Source organism: Fistularia commersonii, chromosome 1 (genome assembly GCF_037954325.1).
Source record: "Fistularia commersonii isolate RoL2024-O1a breed Wild chromosome 1, RoL_Fcom_v1.0, whole genome shotgun sequence".
NCBI classification, from domain to species: Eukaryota; Metazoa; Chordata; class Actinopteri; order Syngnathiformes; family Fistulariidae; genus Fistularia; species Fistularia commersonii.
The window spans coordinates 5,391,110-5,416,813 of record NC_141284.1 but is presented as its reverse complement, the minus strand read 5'-3'; the positions used below and the strand labels follow the sequence as shown (position 1 = coordinate 5,416,813).

The 25,704-nt window shown below is 44.0% G+C and overlaps 1 protein-coding gene across 1 annotated transcript; it reads left to right on the top strand.

Annotated features, from left to right (window-relative positions):
• The first annotated feature begins 1,332 nt into the window (after positions 1 to 1,332).
• On the top strand, positions 1,333 to 25,672 carry slc1a7b (solute carrier family 1 member 7b). The gene is made up of 11 exons (XM_086145515.1): positions 1,333 to 1,654; positions 7,586 to 7,665; positions 10,031 to 10,246; positions 14,998 to 15,040; positions 15,133 to 15,364; positions 15,457 to 15,556; positions 16,426 to 16,659; positions 17,368 to 17,562; positions 21,217 to 21,351; positions 21,486 to 21,585; positions 22,751 to 25,672. The coding sequence occupies exons 1-11, from the start codon at positions 1,514 to 1,516 to the stop codon at positions 23,051 to 23,053; spliced, it is 1,779 nt and encodes a 592-aa protein (XP_086001641.1). The 5' UTR covers positions 1,333 to 1,513; the 3' UTR covers positions 23,054 to 25,672.
• The last annotated feature ends 32 nt before the right edge of the window (positions 25,673 to 25,704 follow it).

The window sequence follows — 25,704 nt, the reverse complement described above, 5'->3', positions numbered from 1 at the left end:
ATTGAGTACTTTTTCTTTAAAAATATTTATCCGTCGCATATCTCTGTCACTGTTTCAGTCGAAGCATCATTTTGTGACTCTGCTGTTTGAGCAGCAGCAGATAGATACATAGGCTCATTCACTACCTGTTGCCATCTAGCGGAAGAGCATTTCATTATTCTGCCTGTCGCTGCATGCTGCCTGCATGAATAGATGTAAAAAGACACATTATTTGCGTTGAATAAACAAATTTTGGACCAATCAGGGGAAAGCGGGGTCAAATTTCTTAAAGTGTGGCAATGTAACTATAACCAACTCAGTGCTAAAGTTTTTAGCATACATGTTGAATTCATCCAGCAAAAAAGGAACACCTTTCTTCATGCAAGCATATGTCAGGGAGGCACCCTGTCCTGCTGCTGGAAGGTAATCTTTGAGGTGTTAGAGGTGGTGGGGCCTTTAAGAGAATAGCTAAGATTGATTTTGGTCAGGCCTTGACTGCAACGCTTTGGTCCTCCAGTTACGTTGGAGCTTCGTTTCTACGTTTTAAGTCGTAACCACCGCTTAAGAAACCTAAAACCCCCTAAAGACATTTGTATATATCTAGAAACAGAACTAGAACTAAACACAACATAATTATAATACAAAAAGTGCAACTGTTATAAAAAACAAAAGTACCCAAAGAACATAGGCTGGGACCCACACGATGGGACTGCACTCACAAACAAGTTAGCCCACTATGTCTTACTTTTATATTGTGCTTCTTCAACTGAAAATGTATTTTTTAGTATTATCTATGGGATTACTGCTGTAAAGTCTCAACGCCGCAAGTTGAAGACAACGTAGGTCAAAGACCCGCTGTATTTCTCTTTGCACCATGGGGAAAGTGAATTGAAAATTATTATACAGTTGTAAAAGCATTGCTGTGTCTAAGTAGGTATAAATACATTCTGTGTGAGGTCTGTGTATCGGTTTAGTATTAGCGCTCTGGAAATTGTACCGATGCAGTACTTTTTCAGCACTAGAAGTCGTACGTCATGAAATTGTGAATACGGCACGACGGCCTCTCTGCTCCGCTAACCTTTGATTGTTGTCGGATCCATAATCCATCCTCAGACCTGTTTAATACAGTTGCGCTGTAACAGGATTGGTGATGTTGAACCCCCCGCACCCATCACCCGTACCAACCAGCCGTCCCCCCGCCCCCGGGTGATGGCTGCCAGCTGTTCCTTCCCCCCCTGGTGGCGGGACGCTCAGAACACAGGGCTGCCATTGGGTGGAGCAGGGTGGGAGGGGGGAAGCCCGGCGAAGTGACAGGGAGGCTCTTGGCTGGGTACAGTTTGCTGCGGCCGGAGGACGAGCGGGATGCTGAGGCCGAAGGTGCTGTGAATCACCACGGATTAGGTGTCTCGCGTGTCCAATCCTGGCGTTGCTTTCTGCCTCACTTTGCCCATTTTCCGCCTCCCGCCTGGATTTCCTCCACTGGGGTTGGGAACATTTATGGGTTGCGAATAGCAGGTGGGACAGGTGAGTCAGGATGGCGGTGGCTCTGGACGCGGTGTGGGGGAGGGTGAAAAACGTCTGCAGGCAGAACGGGCTGCTCATCATGTCGGTGCTGGCCGTGGTCATCGGCTGTCTTTTGGGATTCTTCCTGCGGACGCGGCGCCTCACCGAGCAGGTCAGTTCGATTCCACCCCCTTGCACCCATGTCATGTTACACAATGTCATGTGAGAAGAAAATGGCATCCGTAGCCAGTTTACACCCATGACACACGACATGTTACAAATAGATTTAATCAACATTTTTTTGGTGCTTAAGACCAACTCGAAAGATTAAAAAAACAATTGGAAAATTAAGTTAGTTTATCTATTTAATTAGTTAGTTTAAATCCATGCAAAGAACGACTTCTAAAACAAATAACATGGCTAAAAACCACTGGAGCTAGATCGTAGACGATAAATTAATGATAACGAGGCGGGGAATTTTACAGGTAATGGATGTGTAAAAGTGCAGAAAAATTATAAAAAAATCTTATAAAGCTTTACTCTGGTGAATCATATGATTCTTTGATTTTATCATGGGGTAGTGAACTTACTAAATCACAGAAACCAAGAGGGCTTCTTTAGAATCCAGTGGTTTAAAAGTTCAGCTGCTTTTCCAAACATTTCAAAGGGGACAATCAAAATGAAGGGACAAACGAAAATTGAATTTTCCAATATTCGATATGTATTTATTTACTTATCTGTTGTCTGGGAAAATCCACACATTAAGCTGCAAGCTCTCCGGTAAATACAAGCAGCTTTATGAAAAGGCTCCATAAACAAAATGCAGCCGTTCCTCTTCCGTCACCAAACCTGGGGTTATTTTTAGACCTTTTTTTGAGAATAGGAGGGCCTCTCTTTTATTCTGCACAATAGAGGATTATAATCCAATCCGGTAATTGCTTTCCGTAATTGTACAGCAAATAGAATCGGCCCTCAGAGAGACGACTGGACCACCTGACCCAGGAGATAAGACTCCATTTGATTCCTTGAAGGGGGAAAAAAATAAGAAAGCAGCCAAGAGACAAAACATTACACAGAATTTGACTCTCATGTTGAAGAATCGCACAAACAAGGCGACACAAAAGTTACCGCACGGCCTCATCTAAATGAGAGGGGTCGGCGTACGATTTAATCTGGATTATTCCCTCAGAAAGGTCTGCAGAAGCGAGCCCGCCGCGGCAAACTGCTCCTTTTAGAGGAGCAAAGTGTGTGTCTGTGAAGCCAGTGTGAGTGTGTAATACGTGTATATGAAATAAAAACATTCCCTGTGCTGCAATTTCACCGTCTGGCAACTAGTAAAGGATTTCAGTGGTACTGCGGTTTTGGAACGGACTGCTCCTGGAGTGAATCGGTTTTACAAACAAAATTATGAAGCAAGGAATGTCTTAGCAGACAAACAAAATGTTAGCCAATGAGCAAACTAACTGCTGACAGGCTGCTAACCGCTAGCTGAAATTTATCAGTCAAGCTGCAGCATCCATTGTGAGAATGCCCCGAGTTTTGTTTTTGATTTTTTGGAACAGCGAGATCGTTGGCGTCCAGAGATTCTAAAAACCCGTGATTGAAAGATAATTTTAATTACAAAAATCATGCAGGAATTACATAAAATATTTACTCAATATGTTGATTTTTAACCAAGTGTAAAAAAAAAAAAAAAAAAAAAAATGGTGCCCCCCCATTATCAGAAAGGAGACAGGAAGTCCATTTTGATTTTTTTTTTTTCTTACAAGGAAAAGGTTAGAGTTCCCAAGTTCATCCAGGTCATGGTGAATTCTTGTCGAAATCTTCTTGTCTTGGGAACTGGATTTGAGTTTCATCACTTGAAGACGTTTCACCCGTCATCCGGGAGGCGAGTTTTCAAATATAACTGCCAGCATTTTACATTTTTCATTCTCTGCATAATGCCTTTTATTTTAGATGCGACGAGCGTAGTCACAACTCTGTCAGTCACAGGAAGTGACAGGTGAACTGTGGAGTTATTGACAGATGATCTTTACTGGTTTTAAAGTTGTAAGGTTGTTTTGAAAGTACTGCTGTAGGAGTAGGGTTCCTCCCAATTTCTCCACCTTTCTCCCGCCATCAAAAACTTACTAGGTACATCGAGGACTCTAAGTTGTCTTTTGTGTGAATGAAAGGAAATAAATCTGACTATCTCTTGACATGACCTGGTGATTGACAGCTGATCGGCACAGGTTAAACCCCGCCTCAATATTTGGATGAGATATGACTTTTAGATTCAAGATAATCAAGAAACTCAAGATAATCACCTCAGATAATGACCAAATGAATGAAACTGAGCATTTTTGTTTTTTTTATGATTCTACTCACACCTACTGTGTTCTTCAGTATACTATATATTCACTATGTACACATATGGGTTTTGTGTGCATGTATATGTATATGTACATATGCATATATGCACATACTATACATATACAGAGATTGTGATGCTCCCAGTGTGATCTGGATAAAATGTGATGCACACACACACACACACACACACACACACACACAGTAAAGACGTGTATATGTGTATGCATATACACGCAGTTGCATATATATAGTGGATATACAAAGTATATACACAGACACATGTATATGTAAATGTGTGTATAAAGTACACAGACCGCATGAATAGTACTAAATCGTGATCATATAAATGATATTAATTCATTAATTTAGTCATTCAATATCAATAGTGATTCTCTTAACACTAGGGTTTGTTGGGAGCAGCTGAGACATACATGCAATATATGTTGCATTTATAGTCTGTTTACATACTGATGTGTCAAACCGGTCCGGCACAACAAATGGTCCTGCAGAGACAAACCTTCGACAACCCTCTCAGGGCGGCGCAGGCACACACACACGGTGCCGCACTGAACGCGCTCAGAGTGGCGGATGAGCCAGAGACCTGCCTCCTCCGTCAAGCTCGGCCACGGGCGGTGTGGTCGCTGATCCCACTCTTATGTGGCGACTAAGCTCCCTGCGCTTAATGCCCCACAGAAAAGCTCTTTAGCTGTCATTATGCCCCCACCTCGCCCGCTGTCCTGCCATCTCCCCTTGACGAGCCCATCCTCACACACACACACATACACACACACACACACACACACACTTGCATCATCCTCATGCAAAGTCACTTCAATACCTTTCCCATCAGACAACCACCCACTCCGGCAGTGGTGTGTAGAGGATACGCCAAAAAATACCCAATTTTCCAGCTTCTACATCCAACCCCATTTACACCCACCATAGATATATGATGCCATGTCGCATCTGATCATTGTGCATCGGGACGCACACCAGTCCTGGATATTTACAAAAACAAAAGCCGTGGTGAAGATAGAAAAACTCCAGACCAGGTGCCACCTCTATGTTCTCCATGTTCTCCCAGTTCCCAGGGTTTTTTTCACTCACTGAGTCCTCAGGTGTGAATGAAGGAGCGAAAGGTCATATATTTTCATGGTTAAGAAAATAGAAAATAAATAAAAGAGAGCTGTTGCCAGGATGTCCAGATCGTTTTCTGCCACACAAAGCAAACCGCTGGACATGTTTTGTGGCCCCGCCCCGCTATACTATACTCGCATACGATCATGACCACGGCTACCGTTAGCTCCATGTTTTTTGAAACACACCGATCGGAAAACTGTCTCGATAAAAACACACGTTCAATAGGGCCGACAGAGTGGAACCCCAGCACCACCGCAGCTGGTTTCCTCCTTCGCTCCAAATGAAGAGGAGGCCTGGATCTGAAAATGGTTGTTTTTCACACCAGGAAATTCAGAGTAAATGACGCCGCCTCCACCCATCTTACTTCCATCAATCATAGGTGTTTTTTTTTCTTTTCAATATAAATATGTCACTTAAACGCTCAAACAACACAATGTAACTCCAAGTCAATCACACTACCGTGAAGTCAAACTGTCCATGAAGAAAGCATGGATTCATTCAGATCGAGGAAGTGTTATTTTAGTGTTCCCTTTATTTTTTCTGACCACTTTAGATAGTTTCTTTCTGCTCCATGGAGAACACAGAGGAACGTTTCGTGAATCACCTGATCAGAATTCCCATGTCCTATGTTGAGGACATCCAGGGGTCACCGTGGGCTAACGGTTTGGGAAAACGTGTTCGGACCCCCCCTACCCGCTCCAAAAAGCTCAGTCCCAGCCTGGGGATCTTTTACTCTCGGACCGGAGCGGCTACTCTCAGAGCTGATGATTGATAATGGCTTTTTTGGACTCGGTGCTGCGTCTCGGACCCAGACGTTTATTAGTTTCAGCGGAACCATGGGAAACGAGGGGGACTTGGAGCTACTTGATCTGAGAATGTCATCTGGTTTCGGATCCCCGGCGGTTAGACTCCAGGGTTTGGACCTTTGAACTAATGGATTCATCCATCTCCTCTCTTTTTTTTTGTTCCTGTTATTCACCTGAAAGTTTGTTTTCAGTTGGTTTCCTCACTGGTTTTGCTTTTTACCGGAAAACTTTTGCTCTTCTACCGTTTGGAAATGGTCCAATTCCTTGAAAATCCCTACCGGGTTCCTGATCGTGGCGTTGCCTCCGGTGTGTCCGGCACCTGAATCTGATTTTGGATATTTAAGGAGTTTCAATTTGTGAAAGGGGGATGAAAGGAGCAGCTGAAGCGTCCGAGGGGAAAAGTTGAAATCTGTTTCTTGTCGTCCCGTCCTTCCCTGTTCACCGAACCGCGTTCAAGTTTCGATCCGAAAATACCGGGCCCTTCGGCGCAGAAAAGCCAAAGATCGTAATCGCGGCGCTTACTGACCGCTACCTGCTACGAAGCCCGGCCGCAGAGGATGAAACAGACCAGCTGAGAGGGAACAGCTGTCACTGCGTTAAGCTTGGCCGACCACGACACACAAACACTGTGAGATCCAACGGTTCCTGCCAAACTGTCACCCAACACTCCCCAGCTGGGGATCCATCTCACATCTGTTTTTTTGGACACATTTGGGCCGCGTCTCCTCTTACAAATTAGATTTACTCCCCGGTATTTCGCAGATCTTCCCGTGAACTGTTACACCGCCGCGGCTGCGGATGAGTGACGGCAAACTGTGAAGCTTCACATCTTTGTTTCACTGAGTTGGGTCATAGAGATTTTTCGAAAGAAGAAGATTGACAGGAGAATGAGCGGGATAGTGTGTTTTGAAAACACAGATCCAGTGAGAAAGAAAGCATTTTGCTAAACCGCCCTTTCTTTTCTTACTCAAGTTTAAATAAGGGCCTTGGAATTTGATCCAGCAACCGGGCTGCAGATCTTTCACGGTCAAAAGGCTGCAACCAACAAGTGGGTTTGTTTTCATCACCCTCACTAGAATCTGTTGAGAAACCCCCATCAGCGTTTCCTCTAGAAGTCCCTACCAGAGTACTCAACTATCATCCAAACTGTCATATTAAAGCAAATAAATGGATATTTTGAAAGAAGACGAGATGCATATCCATTCTTTTAACCCACTGGGAAATTTCTGTCATCACCCTTAGCTGTGTTAGCCGTTAGCGCCCGGTGGAACACGAGGCAGGACTCTGTTCCAGTGACCTCGCAGGGGCAGATAATCTCTTGCTGTTTACTGGGGCAAACGGCGTGACAAGCGAGCTGCACCGTCGTCCGGCTTTAGTGACGCACGAGATGAAGTCTGCCTGTGATACGTTTGATCGTCGGATTTTAAGGAAGTCATGGCGTTCTCATGATCTCAGAAGAGCGACATCGACTTTACTCAAACTTTAAGAGCTGACTGATAGGTGATCGGCGGCGCCGTGGTCAGCCCTTTTGAAATCAATCAAATTAAACTTCGGCACCAAATCAGAACTTCCATGACTTCAGTGCTAATTGCTGTATTACTAACAAACAGTATCATATACATTTCTAATAAATATGCTGTGAGATAACGTTCTAAGTCATGAAAATCCCGAACAAAAATATCATGTGACTGTCAATACAATGAAATGTAAATTAAAAGTACCATCTCGATAATATACTACCGTCCGAATTTTTTTTACCTTTTCACAAATTTCCTGGATCATCATTACTTCTGTTTCCCTGACAGGAAGTGAAGTACTTTCAATTTCCAGGAGAGCTGCTGATGAGGATGCTGAAGATGCTGATTCTCCCGCTGGTCGTGTCCAGGTACGGATGTTTAACTCAGAACCCCTGAACTCAGCACAGCTTGAATCTGGTCAGCCTTGAACTAAACATAAGGATGTTGACATTGTATATCCAGAGTGCAGCAAAAACAGTATTTTCACCATTTTAATAAACATCTACGATTCATGTCAAAATAATTCAATCACATACCATGTAATGGATTGGATTTCTCTAGTCGGGGTTGTGTGACTGACAGGTGAGTGGCCCCGCCTCTTGCTAAATATTAGCCTTTTTATAGCTCCCGTCCCCCCTTGCAACCCTGTGAGGAGCGAAAGCAATGTTGGGAATGAATAAAAAAAATCTCTGCCTTCTCTGCCGTCCACGTTTTCAGACTTGCTTTGACCTGCAGACTCCTGTGCTTACCCGTTAGCCTCATATGGTTTAGCTAGCATGCTAACCGCAGCATGTTAGCCGCTCATCAAGCCGCAGTAATCAAAATTCTTTTCACAAGATTCCAAATGCTTACTTCCATGCTCCTGCAGCTTCAGCCACATGCATTTTACCGTCGGGTTGTGTGCGACTGCTACCCACGCTGTCCATGCTAATTTACTAATGCTAGCTGGCCGGGAAAGGCTTGTGTGATGCAGCGAGCTTGTCGGCATGCTTTTTATGGCATCAGCAGACTACAGGGGAGCGGGCCTCATTTTGGGTAACAGAGATGATTTTTCTGTTTTGATCTGTAAAAAAAATATCATACAAAAACTGCACATACCCTTGTACACACATTATTTACCAAAACGTATAGTTTAGCTAGTAGTGGACGCTTGCGATAAATGATCGTAACAATTCCAGACATCATATTAACCTGAAAACACATTTCACACCATATTTTTAAGATTGTTCAAACAGCTGCCATTGCGAGCTGGAACTGGCTGCAGCCCTCCTATAAGGAGAATAAACAATATAAGTCAATAATAAATGGAAAGCCATGTGTGTTTTTACAGCCACGTTCTGGTCTGAATGTGCAGATTCAGGTCTAAAGCAAAAAGTAGAGAGTACAAAGATACCTCTTTATCTACATTCTGAATGCAACATTTCATTATCAGACTACTTCACTTGCTCCACATGGTGTTAGCCATTTTTAAACAACCGTGAAAATCTTATCAAAGAAATTTCTCCAACACCTTTAACCAAAAATATTCAAACACTGAGATGACTCACCTGAAACCGAAATTTAGCCTCGTCCCCGCATCTGGTGTAACCCCAAAAGAGGTCAGGCGGTGAGTCAACAAAGAGGCCTGGATCCAAGCAGCTCGCATCCAACAAAGGCGCCACGTGCACTGTCCAGACAGGGGCTTGGCTTCACTGAATGTAAGGGAACTGAAAAGCAGGACAAAGCAAACAATAATGAAGCAAGCCTTGTTTATTATAAATGAGGTGATATCAGTTTGGGGCTGTACCGTCCAGACCCACGTAGGAATCTAAAAAACACTCCGGCTTGCATTATCTGTCCCAGACCCTGGGAAGCACAGCTGTGGGAATATACTGCCAGAAGCAAACAAAAAAAAACAAAAAAAAAAAACAAAAACAGCAGAATATAACCCAAACAAAACATTAAAAACCAAATGCCGAGATAAAAACAAGCGACTGAATGGCCGGGGGAAGGCGAGGCGGTCCATACCCAGTGAACACGCATGCCCTAATAAGCATTGCTACCCAGTCGCTGTGTGTGTGTGTGTGCGTATGCGTGTGTGTGTGTTTCTGAATGAAAGCTGGGGATTAAGCATTGATCCTTATTTACAAGACAAATCCAACATCGCTAACCCCTCGGCGATGCCAGCTTGGCTGTGATTGAAATGCTGACTTTTGGTGCTTGGTTACCGATGGTTATCAGTATTTACTGCTTGGTGTTGGGCTAGGCCAGGATACTCGCAGCTTACATGCCTCCGCAACCCGTCCGCTTTCATCTCACAAACATTAAAACCAACTGAAATGTATATTCGAGGTGGACATACGTTGAGGCGCAAGCTACTACGTTGCAGGAGCACCAGATGTCTGCAGGCTCTGCGAAATGAGCGCAGGGATTTTTGCAAGGTCACGCATGGTTTAATGAAACAGATCGTGCACTTCCAGTGTTTTGATTACAAAGAAATACATTTCACCCATGGCGAACGACAGCAGCCCCAGATCATTTCAACAAAGTAGTAATGCGCCTTGAAGAAGGCTAAGTAAAATATTCACGTCGACGACCAGTTTCTGGTCCGTTTAACACGCACCAGCCTTCTACTTGAGTATTACATATTGAGGAAGTGTACCTTGGTGTTCTTTGGGCCTCCAAAGGGCACCAACCGAAGGACGATTCAAACGCCTTTGACCTCCCGTCTGACGCCGCCTTTCCTTTTCCCAGTTTGATGTCAGGCCTGGCAGCCCTCGACGCCAAGTGCTCCAGCCGACTGGGCCTGATCACCGTGTCTTACTACCTGTGGACCACCTTTGTGGCGGTGATAGTGGGAATCATCATGGTCTCCATCATCCACCCGGGAGGTGCAGCCCAGAAGGAGGACTCAGAGGACAGTGGGAAACCCATCATGAGCTCAGCCGACGCCTTGCTGGACCTCATCCGGTAAGGATCTGCCGATCCCTGCTCCATAAGTTACCGACTCTACTTCCTCCTGTCTGTTGGATTGCGTTCATGGCTTAAATCCTCTACGATAAGTGCGTGTGTCACCGTGAGTCATCATCATTTTTCAAAGCCATTCCCAAGTGTTTCCAGTAAATCGCCTCAGTCAGTCAGTAAAAAGGTTCACCCGGATCATCTGATTCAGTGGTGTTTCCAGTAAGGCTGCCAACTCAAGTCAGTGAATCGGTTCCCCCGAATCATCCGATTTAGAAGTGTTTCCAATGAGTCGAGTCAGTGAAGCGGTTCACCCGAATCATCTGAGTCAGTAATTTTACCAGTGAGTCCGGGGACTACGAGCTGGTTGGGTCAAATCATTTGATTCAGTTCCCGTGAGTCTGCTGACTGACTTGAGTCAGTGAATCATTTCACCTGAATCAGAAGTGTTTTCTGTGAGTCTGCTGATTGGAGCAAGTGAAGCGGTTCAGTCTTGACCCGGTGGGTTTACAGTTTTACCTTGTGTCAATCGGGCATCTCAGATCTAGGTTGATAGCAAACTTCAGGATGGGTTACACACATGGTGTGGTGTTTACATTTCCATGGTAACTGTATTTGCATCAATGAATGACAGTGTGTGATATTGGACCATTGTGGTCTTGGGTTGAATCCCACACTTGACAATGTCGCGCAAATCTCCCAACCAAGGCTTGTGATTCGTTTGTTTGTCTGCATCTGACATGACCTGGAGTTGTCTGCAGATACCGGTCAGTGCGGAGATGTTTACTCTGGTTCCATCTCTTGACTCCCCTACCCCTCCTCCAACAGAAACAGTTGTAATATACTGCTAATTTCGGGTTGAAAAAGTTGGGGACGACCTTCGAAAAGCAGCATAGAAGACAAACTTCCCTTGATCATTCCTGTAGAGGAGAACTGCCAGCTACAGGAATACCTGCACACATTGAAATAAAAACAATTTTAATCTGTAATTGGCTGCTGCGGTTGCATTTGTTCCATTTTGGCATGAAAAGCCGCCGGTTTAGGTTTCGGGTTAAAACAGAAACCCTGTTACAATGGTTTAATAGGTGTTTTTCCCCAAGGACTTTTTTTCCTGCAGAAATCAACCGGGGCTAAATTCCCCTTATTGCTAAAATTAACGCTTGTAAAAGTCACATGTAATTGATATTTGCACTCAGAGTGTTTTTTAAGTGAATTTGTTTCTCTTCCTCGACAAAAACAAACAAGAATTACGACTGCCTTTCGTAATTTTTCATAAGGAAGAAAGGTAGAAAGCGCTTCGTAGGTAAGGACGTGGACCAGAGCTCCTCCAGAGCAGATGTTGGAATTTGAATCACCTCATTCTAGTTTTCTGTTGGGATTTACCGCAAATCCTAAAACGCGATTAAAATCTTTGTTTGTCTAATCTATTCAGTTCCTGCGTTCCGGGACGACCAAAAATATTTAATCTCCTCTAAAAGCAGATGTTACCCAGTTTCTAATACAAGTAAACAGGGCGTTCAAGCGTCACCTGACGTGTATTGTACTGGTGCGGTCGTCTAATTCGAGTTTTTTAATCCTCGGAGGGGGCGGAGTGTGTACAGATCTGCAAGGTCAGGCTGTGCGAGCAGGTCAGGTGACCATGAGAAGGGATGGAAGCATTGGAGATCTCTGCAGAGGCGGACGCTCACGTGTGGTAACTGAGGGTGGCGAAAGTAGTTCAAGATGGATACCAAAATTTTCCGTCATCCATATGAGACTCAAAAAAGCCACATTAGGGCTTCAAGCATCCATACCGCTGATCCTTCTCGGATGGGAGCCAATCAGAGCTGACGCCAGGCTGTTACCTGGATTTTCACCTGTCAATCACGCTGATGGAAAAAAGTTACAGTCTAAACAAACAAACCTTCTGACTGTTTTTAGACTGTCAAAGTCTGCTTTATTGTCAATTTCTCCACATGTACTAGACATACAAAGGAATCGAGACGGCGTTCACATGAAAAAGTGACATGAAATTAACAAGATAATAATAATGGAGTGCGAATTAAAAAGTAATGTGCACTATCACAAACAGTAAACATTACACTAAGCTGTAAAGAGCACGCAGATACAAACTGCTGATAAGGTGAGAAGATGACAGATATTGGACATCATGAAGACTGAGATGTAGAAATATATAGAATTTGAACATAGAGAGTTGCAGCAGAGGGTTTATTTTTTCGTACAGTTTAGTTCGACAGGTCAGGAAGTACCATAATGGTATATGGTACAATAGCAGCATGATGTTTTTTTTTTTTTTTTTTTGTGGGAATAATATGAAGATCCACTGATAGCACCAATAGTTCCAAACCCGAAGCCGGGTGATGTTTTTTAACCTTTCGTGAGTGTCGCTCCCTAAGCAGAACGGCCGCTCGAATGTAGCCGTGTAAACAACTTCCTGTTTGTCCCCGTTTAGGCAGATGGAGAGGCGTGACAGATGGTGAACAATGTTTCCCAGCGGCGCTTTCGGGAAGCCCTGCGCAGCCCGCAGCCTCCTCTCCCGCCCGAATGTTTTCAATGCATCGTTGTCAGATTTTCAGGAAGTTGACCTCAGTTACTCAATGGCGGTTGGCGTTTCTTGCAGTCAGTCAAGTAGCATGGCTAACTCAGCGGAGCCTGGGTCTACAGGAACTTGTTGGGTTTGATGCGAAACGAATGTCGGACCCCTTTTCTTTACGACTCAATGCTTGTGTAACTTCTGGATTGGTTTAATAGTCGTCTCCTGTGGTCGTGATGCTGCAGTCAGCGGAATGCAGGGAGGGCTTGCTGTTGTTGGCAGCTGAGGACTTCCTCAGAGAAGATTTGTTCTTGATTGTCTCCTCCTTCCTCCTCTGGATCCTCCTTTATTTATCCAGGGTTAAAAATCACTGTTTCTCATAAAATGTCCATATGTTTTAAAATCCCCCCCCCCCCTTAATTTAAAAGTAAAGATTAATAAATTAGCTATCAGACACCCTCCACATTCACTTCCTCTTCATTCATTCTGCAGCACACACACATACACATCCTCTGCTGTTATAATCATAGAGTGCTACCCCAGAAGTCTTGAAGTTATCAAACAATGATTATTTTTACGCTTTATTTGAAATTATTACACAGTTTTTGTTGATGCCAACTGTGTACTGACAGTCTGAATATACCCTATCGTGTTGGCAGTAGCTGTATTAGCGTCTGGGTGCAGCTCTATGCTATTTATCATTCATTCTAATGCTAATAAATGTGATCTCTTTGTTACGCATTACACATTTATACATACAAGTATTGTGACATAACAGGTTTAATTGTAACTAAACATTGCTGGTTCAATTCCCGTCTCCTCCTGGTGTGTCATAGTGTTGTTGAGCAAGACACTGCTCCCCTGGTGCTGGTTGGCAGCAGCTCATGGTTCATCCATGATGGGTTAATTGCAGAGAACAAATTTCCCCATGGGGATTAATAAAGGATAACTTATTATTGTATATATTTTTGGTCAGATCATACAGACATGTCAATCTGAGGTGTCTCTAAATATCAATGGTTTATAGGTTAAAAGTGGAATTTGAGACGACAAGATTCAATTTATTGTGCATTTGTTGTCACAGTTGGCTCTTGGATATTGATATACTCATTTAGAGAGGAAGGATTTTTGAGGGGGGAATCAAAAATGCAAGTTGCTGTTTTCATTGAATTTACGTCCAGTGTCACGTCCAGTTTTTAACGCCATTCAAATTCTAATTACTGGCTAAAATACAACATCCCAGCCACCACTGTGTTCTCCCTGGGTGGGCGCTCCACATTCTCCCCCTGCCTAGGTTTCCTCCAGGTTCTCCCACCATCCAAAACCAGTCAGTAGGTTCATCTAAGACTCCACATTGTCCACAGGTGTGAATGAAAGATTGAATGGATGGATGTCTTTATATGATCGACAGGCGACACGCCATGATCATCTACTCCCACCCTGTGAACCCACTGGCACGATAAAGTATTTACATAATGAATTGATGTATGACAGGAGTTCACTGGAGGCTCTGGAAAGTCGCAAACCCTTGTTTAAATCTGGCAGGGAAGATTAGAATTACGTATTGGGCACTGACAAATTCACATATTTGTTTCTAGCCAACTGGGCCCTGCCTGTTTTCTTAAAATTGTAGATTATTTCAAAAGAAAAAAAAGAAAAAGATTATTATTCCCTGCAGCTATGAGCTTGATGTGAGGCCAGCCTTGCAGAAAGGTCCGTATTTGCACAACCACTCTGTCTGCCAAACTGAGGAGTTAGCAAACTATTTCTGCATAATTTCATTTGTCCAGGCCCGTCTGTGTGGAATTCACAGATATTTATTTTTTTTAACAGTGTTGAATATTTATAATCCTGTTTCTCATGTACCCCCTTCTTGTTATTCCAGATCCCAGGCTCTGTGTTTCATTATTTTGTCTAAAACGATCCAGAGGTCCTCCCTGACCTTACTTCCACATTTTTGCAGGGAAGTTTGAACCTGGCGGAGAGAAAAACAAATTTCGTAAAAATGATACAAGCAGAACCCTGCTCCTAATCCTAAATTAGCAGCGGGCAAAATCGTGCCCCGGATTAATAGTCACTTGTCAAATGTCACGGCGTTTGTTTATTTTTTTCTGCTTGTAGAATTCTAATTATAATCCCAAATCTGCCCGACAATATTCCGGATCTGACTGTTAACATCCATGCTGATGCTTGAGTATTGTTCCTGTTTTCCTTCGCTGACTCACAGCAACATGTTCCCGTCCAACCTGGTCCAGGCCACGTTCCAGCAGGTGAGACCGTTGATGACACAGTCTTACACACACACACACACACACACACACACACTTACACACGCAACGCTTTTCTTTCCCCCCCGCCCCAGTACCGAACCAGCAGCGAGTATGTGGTGAAGGCCAAGCCCACGGTGAGCCAAGCCCAGTCGGAGGCCACCACGCGACGGGCGCTCATCTACGGCATCCAGGACGAAAACGGCACCGACATCCAGAACTTCGCTCTGGACCTGACCCCTCCTCCGGACGTGCTGATAAAAACCCGTAAAGGAGCGAGCGATGGCATGAACGTCCTCGGAATCGTCATCTTCTCGGCCACAATGGGTAGCCTTATTAGCGCGTCGATCGTAGAACCCCGCTGCTGGACCCGAACTCGGACCTTCTGGTTTTGAACTGTGCTTTACGTTTCCTGCCAGGTATAATGCTGGGAAGGATGGGGCCCAACGGCAGTGCCTTGGTCAACTTCTGCCAGAGCCTGAACGAGGCCGTCCTCAGAATTGTCGCCATCGTCATATGGTAACACACTCTCCTACCCGCTTTGGTGAATCCTGGTTCCACCGAGTGAGTCTCTGTCAGGGTGGTGGGGAAACAGGAAGTGGACATCTCTTTGTGGTGGTGGTGGTGGTGCATCTGTAGCGCCGTGCAGGACAGAGTCTGAGCGGAAGAGTTGAGGCCCTTCACCTTCCTCGTTGACAGATGATAGACAAACGCCTCATATTATTCATGTCCGACATTGGTGGCTGCAGGTGCTCCGCCCACCAAACCATCCTTCTATCACCACCTTCTTGTAAGATGCGTGTCACAGCTTTTAAGAAAAAATATGTAGTCCCTACAGACCATATTAGTAGTTTTTACGATAATCAAAAATACTCACATTACATCTTTCTTTAAGATAAGATAAGATAAGATAAGATAAGATAAGATAAGATAAGATAAGATAAGATAAGATAAGATAAGATAAGATAAGATAAGATAAGACTTTATTGATCTCCATCTGGGAATTTGTTTGTCACAGCAACGCAACAATAACAATGTCAATAAATATGAAAAGAAATATGAATAGAAGAGACAATTAAAAGGACAAGGACAATAACGAGGATAGGAATAGATAACAGAATGACAACAAGGATAAAAATAAATGGGACGAGAATGGAATGACAACAACGATTAAAAAATAGATAACAGAATGACGGCAAGGATGAAAATAGATAACACAATGAGGACATGACATGTGATTGAGTGAGGTGGTGAGTTACTGGTGGCACAGATGCACCTCCAGCCGGTCAGAGTTGCGTGCTGTCCAGACTGCTGTTATACAGTCTGATGGCTACGGGCACAAAAGACCTCGTACCCAAAGGACGCTTCTTGTACTTCCTCCTGCCCAGGTACTTCCCGTTTGGCATTGTCTTCCTGGTCGCCGGAAAGATCTTGGAGATGAGTGACCCTTCGGCCATGGGGAAGAAGCTGGGGTTCTACGCTGTCACCGTGGTGTTTGGCCTGGTGCTGCACGGCCTCTTCATCCTCCCCGCCATGTATTTCTTCATCACCAAAAAGAGCCCCATTGTTTACATTCGGGGAATCCTGCAGGCTCTGCTTATCGCCCTGGCAACTTCCTCCAGGTAAAGCAGGATATTGAGGCAGATGTATGAATTAAACCTCCGACAAAACTACTACGGCCAAGTACTTCTACATGAAAAATGCTAATGATATGGACAGTGATAATAATGAATTTAATGATATAATCATATATTATAAATACGATTGTGACTGCTACTGCTACTACTACCACTACTACAAGTAGCAACAACAACAACAACAACAATAATCATAGAATCAATATTTAACCCTGAATCACTAAAATAGATAAATTATAGTTTGGATTCTTTGAAAATATGCAACATATTGATACTGAGAAACACTGGTGACAACAAATGGATTCCCCACAAATAATTGTAATATTTCTTGGCAAACCAAAATGCAAAGAGTGAAAATCAAGTTAAAGCCCAAATAGTGTGATAAGGTACTATAATGTAATTGCACCTGTGTTACAAACAATGAAATCTGGTTTATCCTTGTGGTTAAATAAGTCATGAGAAGCAATCACAAACAGGTTTTCACCTCCGGCTTGTTCTTCTACTGCCAAGAAAGTCGGAAAGCAGGAAACGGGAAATCAGCAGATAACGTTGACAAGCAAATTATGTACACAGTTTAACGCGGGGGGGGTTGGCCTGTTTTGGATAATACCAGACTTTAAGTTTTGCAGCAGAAAGGAGGAAGAAATAGAAGAACTCTTCCCCATCCCTCTGTCCTGCTTCTTTCCTCCCAAGCTCTGCCACGCTGCCTATTACCTTCAAGTGCCTCCTGGAGAACAACCACATCGACCGACGCATCATCCGCTTTGTGCTCCCCGTCGGTGCCACCATCAACATGGACGGCACCGCTCTCTACGAGGCGGTGGCGGCCATATTCATCGCCCAGGTCAACAATTATGAGCTGGACTTTGGCCAGATCATCACCATCAGGTCAGCGAAGCGCGCCGTCTGTGGTGGCGACGGGTTTGAAATTCATCATCATCATCATTCATTCATTTTTTCATTCAATCAGTGCCACCCATCGATGATGTTAAAGAGAACAAATCCGGCAGGAGAGATCTTTTATTCATATTTCGACGAGCAGGAAGCCCTGTTGACTGCTCTGAGACACTTGGGTGAGACCAATAATTTGCCTAGCCGTGCCGTCAGCATAGCAATGGTGGGAGAAGCGATGGAGATCATGAAATCCAATTTCTGTAATGCGAATGTGCTTTTTGTTGAAACTTAACTGAATTATGCATTCATTATCTTAGAGAGTGAGAAGATGCCTGAAGAATGGAGACAAAATGTGATGGTGCCTATTCTTATGAATAAGGGGGATGTGCAGAACTGTGTCAACTTCGAGGGATAAAGTTGTTGAGCCATACAATGAGGTTATGGGAAAGAGTAGTGGAAACGAGACTGAGAGCAGAAGTCAGCATTTGTGAACAGCAGTATGGCTTCATGCCTAGAAAGAGTACTACAGATGCAGTATTTGCTTTGAGAATGCTAATAGAGAAGTACAGAAAAGGCCAGAGGGAGCTGCTTTGTGTTTTTGTAGACCTAGAAAAAGCATACTGCAGGTTGCCAAGAGAGGAGCTCTGGTTTTGTATGAGGAAATTTGGAGTGGCAGAGAATTATGTTAGACTGGTGCAGGACATGTATGCTAGCTGTGAGACAGTGGTGCAGTGTGCTGTAGGGGTAATAGCGAAGTTCAAGGTGGAGGTGGGACTCCATCAGGGATCAGCTCTGAGCCCCTTCTTGTTCGCAATGGTGATGGACAGGCTGACAGATGAAGTTAGACAGGAATCTCCATGTACCATGATGTTTGCAGATGACATTGTCATCTGTAATGAGAGCAGAAAACAGGTAGCGGAAAACCTAGAGGGATGGAGGTATGTGCTGGAAAGGGGAGGAATGAAAGTTAGTCACAGCAAGATTGAGCATATGTGAGTGAATGAGAGGAACTCAGGTGGAACAGTAAGGCTACAGAGAGTGGAGAACAAGAAGTTGGTGGATTTCAGGTACTTGGGGTCAACAATCCAGAGCAACAGAAAGTGTGGAATAGAGGTGAGGAGACGGGTTCAAGCAGGTTGGGATGAGTGAAGAAAAGTGTCAGGGGTACTATGTGATAGAAGACTATCAGCCAGAATGAAAAGACAGGAGGCAGAGCTGGAGGTAGCAGAGATGAAAATGCTATGGTTCTCTTTGGGAGTGACCAGGATGGATAGGATCAGGAATGACTCTATCAGAGGAACAGCACATGTTAGATGTTTTGGAGAGAAGCTCAGAGAAGCCAGGCTGAGATGGTTGGGTCATGTACAGAGGAGGGATAGTGAATATGTTGATAGACGGATGCTGGAATTGGAGCTGCCAGGCAGGAGGTCTAGAGGAAGATCAAAAAGAAGATTTATGGACGTAGTGAGAGAGGATATGAAAGTAGTTTGCGTGAAAGAGGAGGATACAGAGAATAAGGTTAGATGGAGAAGGTTGATTCGCTGTGGCGACCCCGAAAGGTGAAGAGCTTCGCCACTGATTCTTCTCCAAGGCTAATGGATTAGAACATGGAGAACATGGAGAACTCACACTGAGAATACATTTTAACATATTCATGTACCAGTTAATCTTTTTTTCATATCTTGCGGCCTCTGGTTCTGAAAAAAATGACACATCTTAACTACATCTGGTTTGAACAAAACACAAAAATAAAGGACGTTTTCATATCTCTTCCTATCAATCTCCCCTCTAAATCGCAGCAAGAAAAACACCTGGTGTAAACAACCCTCAAAACTTCCCATAAAACAATGACTCCTGCGAACATTTTCCCCTCATTTTACATTCTGCATCTGCAGCTTTGCTTTAAAGCTACAGTATATATTTCTTTAAGATATAATACATATCAGTATATATATCTATATATTTAATCAAAATGGCCCGTAAACATCAGGGCAAGGTTGTGATGTGTTTGCTTTTATTTACATCCCCTCCCCCTGACCCTGCCATACTTACAGTTCTGCCCATCTATATACAATAATTCCATACAGGAACTGTAGATTGAAATCATCCGCTTATCCCTCACCGCAAAGAGCCACGTGACCTTGATAAAACAGCCCACTCTGCGGTCACACTGCCGCTGAAATTCGACCTCTACTGCCCCACCGCTGACGGATCATCCCGCGCCGGACCCTGCGGCACGAGTGCCCCAATACCAGATCGGCACGGTGGTCGTGGCTGAGACGCATTAAATCAGCATGTGGCGGCGCATTGGCCCTCGCTGACTGCGCTCGCCAGACCATAGCTCATCCATAATATAATCCGGCGATTTAATTAGAGATGTTCAATCTGGCAGAATTAATCTGGAGTACGGTCAGGTAGTCCTTGACCCGGAGGACTCGGATGAGAGAACCAACTGCAGGCTGTCTTTTTACTTCCTTTCAAGGACATATAAAAATGGTCCGTCATCCAACAGGTAGAAGCCAGGTTCTACGGGCGCAAAAAAAAAAAAAAACAAGCATTTACGTATTTGCAGGACTGATGCATCTTCTAAACAGCAACAACATTACACAAACAAAAAAGGTTTGCTTTATTCAAAAGTTCAGTTCTACCTCCTCATCTCGTTCTAAATCCAAACATATACGGAAAACGCGACCATCGTTTTTAGCGTTTTCCAGCTACTAATCTATTTGTTTCACGCAAAAGACATTTGTGGTAATCACAGCTGACACTGGGTTGTAAGACGGGGCTCATTTTGCACTTGTCAACAACATTGATATGAAGGAAATAGAAATAACCAATGTCTTAATTGTTAAGTCAAATTTAAGTGTACATTAAAATCCAGAATATCACGTCAGAAAACCGAGCGAGCAGGTTGTTAGCTTAGTGTGCCGAATCTGAGATCATGATACCTATTGAGCTAATACCTATTCGCAAAATTCCCAGGAAATAGCGAGCCACATGTGTTAGCAGCTGTTACTAGCTATGAGTGTTAGCAGCAGTTTGAAGCTATTTGTGCTTGAGTGGATACTAGTCATTTGTATTAGCAACAGTTAATTTCCACAAGTGTTAGCAGCTACTTGCTAACAGAGTTGTTGCTGAGAGTGTCAGCAGCAGTTTGTAGTGACTTGTGTCTTTCGTGGTTACTAATGTTAGCTTCAATAAATATTCACAAGTGTTGGAAGTAGTACAAAGCTAATAGACCTTGTAGTAGCTATAGCTACAGTATAGCTATCGTGGCTGTAGTGAATAGCTGTTAGCATTACAAACTGTTAGCAACTAAAATCAGCAGCTGTGGTGTTAGCAGCTGTCACTACACAGAAATGTTAGCAGTGGTTTTGGGAGCGTGGATATAAGTGACTTGCAAAATAAAATCAAATATATATTTCCCATATTTTTAAATAATTTTTGAACATCTCCAGCGAGAGAGGCTTGTCAGTCATCACTGTCAGTGATAGATATTCAGGTTTATGTGATTTAAGGAACATGAGAACCTTGTCTTGCTACAAACGCAGGCTCTGCTGTAAAATATATCTTACCAGTTTTCATGTCACATGCCTTCTGCCAGTGTCACTCCACGATCACACCAACGTTCCCAACATTGTCTTCCAGCATTACAGCAACAGCGGCCAGTATCGGGGCAGCGGGGATACCACAAGCCGGACTGGTCACCATGGTGATTGTGCTCACCTCCGTTGGGTTGCCGACTGATGACATCACTCTGATCATAGCGGTGGATTGGGCGCTGTAAGAGGACTATTTCTTTTGTCTCCTATGGTTTGATTAAACCAATCATCTCACATGGTTGAAGATGTGGAAAGTTTTGGTCAATTGAAAATGTTTGTTGGAATCCTTCCCTTCTTTGGTTTTCTTCTACACAGCGATAGATTTCGCACAATGGTGAACGTAATGGGTGACGCTTTGGCCACCGGCATCATGGCGCACATCTGCAGGAAGGACTTCATGAAAGAAGGAGATGGGGTGAGATTTGGTCCCAATGCATTTCTCTAGGAATCAGGTTTACATTCCCAAGCTAGTCATTTACTTCAGGTGCTCTCGGGACTCGGGTCAAGGTTATCCATCTTTCCTGTAAACGTCAAGTCTAGTAGTTACAGTTTAGGCTACGGCAACACCAACACGCTTTCCTTTTAACATTCTCAGTCCTGGTTCTCTTCCGACCCTGTTTTCTGTCAAACACCGGGACTGCCTCATAGCGCTGCCGGCATGATACGTAACCCTTGCACTTAAAAAGCATTGTTCTCCTCGTTAATTTCGGTCCTTTCTGCGAGGCTAAAGAACATTTTGTATTTGCCAGCGACAGTGCTCTGTTTCCCGGTGCGCCTGCTGACCATTTGCCCAGACAACATGCAATCACTCAAGCATTTCACACGTCCCAAAGAGCCGGTCCCGAGGAAGGAAAAGTAAAAACCTTGTAGTGGAAGCACTGGAACAAGCAACCTCCTGCAAAAACTGAACATCGAGGTGAAATACATTTTGGGAAAGTATTTCCTCTCAGTCCTACAAGACCCTGCATTGAGATCCATCACGGCACCACGTTGGGTGTCGCGGAGTCATGTCCGACCATTGCCGATCACAGCCGACGATCACCCAACAAGTTTAGCTGAGTCCGAAGAACAGCTTGTGGCCGCGTCACTGTGAGCTAGATGATAAAGAGTTTCTAACGCCGAGTGTGATAATATCCGAACGATGAATGCCGAGACTGAGGGCAAGAATGTGGACTTCTGCAGGCAGGTCACAGAACGGCTGGAAGAATGGGAAGAGGTCAAAACTAAGATGTAGCTAGAGGAGCCAAATTCTGACTTTTAAGAGAGGATCCGGCCGATTCGTAATATAATGTTTTCCTCCCCTCTGTTTTAACCCTTGTGTTGTCTTGCGGGTCAAAAGGGACCCACCCCCATGTTTAGCTGTAGAAAAAACACCTTAACCTATTTTTTTCCAACTTTAAATTTTATTAGAAAAAGATATACTTCTTTTTTGTTTATGTTTCCATGTGGGCTGTACACCACTAGGGTACAAAGATTGTCTTATGGGTCATTTTTGACCCGTAGGACAAGGGGAGTAAACACAATGTTAAGATTGCACGAGGGTTAAATCTTTTCATTTCCCCCTACCTTGTGGCTTCCAGGTGCCTCTCATTTGCGAGTCCAAGCCGGCGATGAGCACGCCGCCCCTGGTGATGAGCACTCCGCCTCTCATCATGGGCACGCCGCCACTGATGAACTGCCACAACAACAACGGCAACTACCGCCACCCTCCCTCCGGAGTCAAGCACGAGTTCATCCCACCCGAGGTGATGCGGCTCATGCGGCTGGAGGAAGGCGTACGGCCACCGCCGGAGAGAAAGAAGCCCACGATTCCACCGAGACATCTGAAGAAAAACAAGGAACACTGTACTGTCGACATGAATGGCCTTGAGACCAACGTATAACCCCGGCCCCGTTTCTCCGGGGCTGAACTTCAAGCACGGTCCTGCTGAGCTGGACCTCTGGGCCAAGATGAGGAGCTCCCTCAAGCACATGGTCATTCTCACGAGGGAACTGTCTCTACGAGAAGTAGACAGAAGATGGAATCCGAGGAGCCAAAAGAACGTGTTTTTTTCTTAAATCATAAACCTATTTTCTTTTTTGCAGGAGTGGCGGTGGCGGCGTGCCTGCAGGGTGAGCCTGCAGACTCTCAGGCGCCTCCAGGTTTGAGTAATCTTAATTTTTGCCTTAACGCCGCTGGTGGCTAACGGCAACTGACAGGGAAACAGAGGACGCAACTTGAAAATGAACGTTTGACGAAACTCTTCAGCCGGAACCGCCTCAGGTGATTTAGATCGACTCGCAACTTGAACCGTCTCACAGCCAGCGACTGACTCAAACCAAATGATCCTTGGTTTTTATTTTTTTCTGTGATAACTATAAATATTTTGACAATTTTTTCATGCATTGCAGTCACTTGGTTAAAAGGTGGGTTCAGATTTTTTTTTCTTTTTTTTTGTCTGTCTTTAAATGAATTTGAAATAATTATGTGAAATAAAGGGTTCTAAGCTTTCCAGGTGCCAATCCCCTCTAAACAATGGCTCCACAGACTCCCAATTTTGCAAGGTGGTCTTGAACAGCTAACAGAAGGTCATTTTTGTATTTTTTTTTTCCACAGAATGATATCTTGTTCATTTTGATGCAGTTTGTTGTCTTCTCTTCCTTTTTTCTTTAAATTTGCCCCTTTTCAGAACAATTACAGTAAAATTCCACAGCAGAAAATAGATCCGCCGCTCTTGTGGCTTTTCCTTCTTTAACACAGGGGCAGAACAAATGCTTACGCTGCTTGCACCAGTCCATCCTCCCCAACGTTGTTGTTTAACTTATTCCGTGTTGTTTATTATTCCAGCTCACTCCCCTGCCACAGAATATCTCCAATAGTTGGCAGTCATGACTGTTTATGAGACACAAAGCAGGCTCGTATCGGTTTCCCTTTTCTGTGAAACACAGAATGATTGGCTCGTGTCGAGGAGACGACGGCTATATTTCATATCTTATTCACATGGGGAAGTGAAACAGCTGATTTCGAAACAAGTCTGGGACGCAGAGATAGAAACAAAATCTTAATATCATTATTCCTCGCTGCTACGACAGATGCTAACAGCTAATCGTTAGCACTTAAGTCCAAGTCCAGGTGCCACAACAAGATTTGACAATTATGAACCATTGCCTGGATGACTGAAAACCTCCACAGACATGCTAACAGCTAGCGTTCCGCTGTCTGACCTGCATCAGATAAGAATCCAACCGTTTTTTTCCTCACGTCCGAGTTCTCGGTTGACAACCTCCGCGAATTCTGTCGTCTTATTTTCCTCCTTGGTGAGACTCTTCCAGAATTACAACAGGCAGGGTTCTTGCTTCCTCAGTGATGTCCTCCGTGTTTCCGATGCTGTGTACATTTTTAAATAGCCTAACAGCTAGCCTTAGACTGAGAAAAAGGAGCATTAGATACAGGTTTTCTTATTTTCGGTTCCCGGGGTTCCTCAGTAAACAACCATGGAGGATCGCGCATCACAGAAAGCTATGACAGTGATTTTGGTTTTCGTAGCGGAATCCTTCATATTTTCATATATATATATATGCTGTTATCAGTTTTAGAGTCACTGACAGCTAGCATTACACAGACTGAGGCCGAGGACACACGACAAGATGTTTTCCCCGATTGTCTTCACGATTCACAGTTGTGCAGAATCAGTGCCAGTCAGCGCTAGTTGGCTAGTCAGTGCAGAAATCTAATAGCGTGTGAGGGTAAGAGACCCCACAGACTTCAGCCGCAATCCATCAAACATTTTTTATATCCGAAGAACCAATCCGATTGTGAACAAATGTCACCAATAGCCAATGAAAAAGAGAAGGAAGGTCCGCAGGTAGCACCAGATTGGTGAGCATCATAAGATGAGGATGATGGGAATGAGCGGTATTATAACAAAAGATAGCAAAACGTGAAGGGAACGGGCCAAACGGGACGAAAAAAGGTTTCTTATTTTCTCGATTCACTTCTTTATAAAACATCCTCAGGGGATGCTTTTGTCGTACTTTTCACGTTAAGCCCAACATTGAATCATGACAGTTTTTATTGCTGATATCCTTCATCTATGAGCAGCTGTTTATGGCGTGAGAATAGCAAACAGCTAGCAGTTTTCTTTTCTTTCACTTTACTTCCTCGCTTGCTAAATTTCCCAAGCCTTCGATATTTTGATTTTGTGAATTCTTATATTGTTATATTTTCACTTCCTGAGCATGTCTATTTAACTCAACAGTGTGTTGTCACATAGCTAGCGACGCGATGGCAGCCCCGCTTTGTGTCGTCGCGTTGAATTCGGATTTTCTCAAACCTCATGGGACCTGCAGCCCCCCCGACCCAACGGCATATCTTACATCTCTAACTATCTAAGAAATGTATTTATTTCGCTAAGGTCTAATAATCAGGTTTCATTAAAAACAGACCTGAAACAGAAAAAAAAAAATCTGAACCCCCTCATTTAAAATTCAATGCTCAGGTGTTCATTTTATTTATTTATCTTTTACACCGTCAGTTGGATACTATTTAACATAA

Coding starts and splice junctions, on each gene's coding strand:
- slc1a7b (XM_086145515.1), top strand. CDS start 1,514: ATGGCGGTGGCTCTGGACGCGGTGTGGGGGAGGGTGAAAAACGTCTGC. Junction 1,655..7,585: donor CGCGGCGCCTCACCGAGCAG/GTCAGTTCGATT, acceptor TTTCCCTGACAG/GAAGTGAAGTACTTTCAATT. Junction 7,666..10,030: donor CTCCCGCTGGTCGTGTCCAG/GTACGGATGTTT, acceptor TCCTTTTCCCAG/TTTGATGTCAGGCCTGGCAG.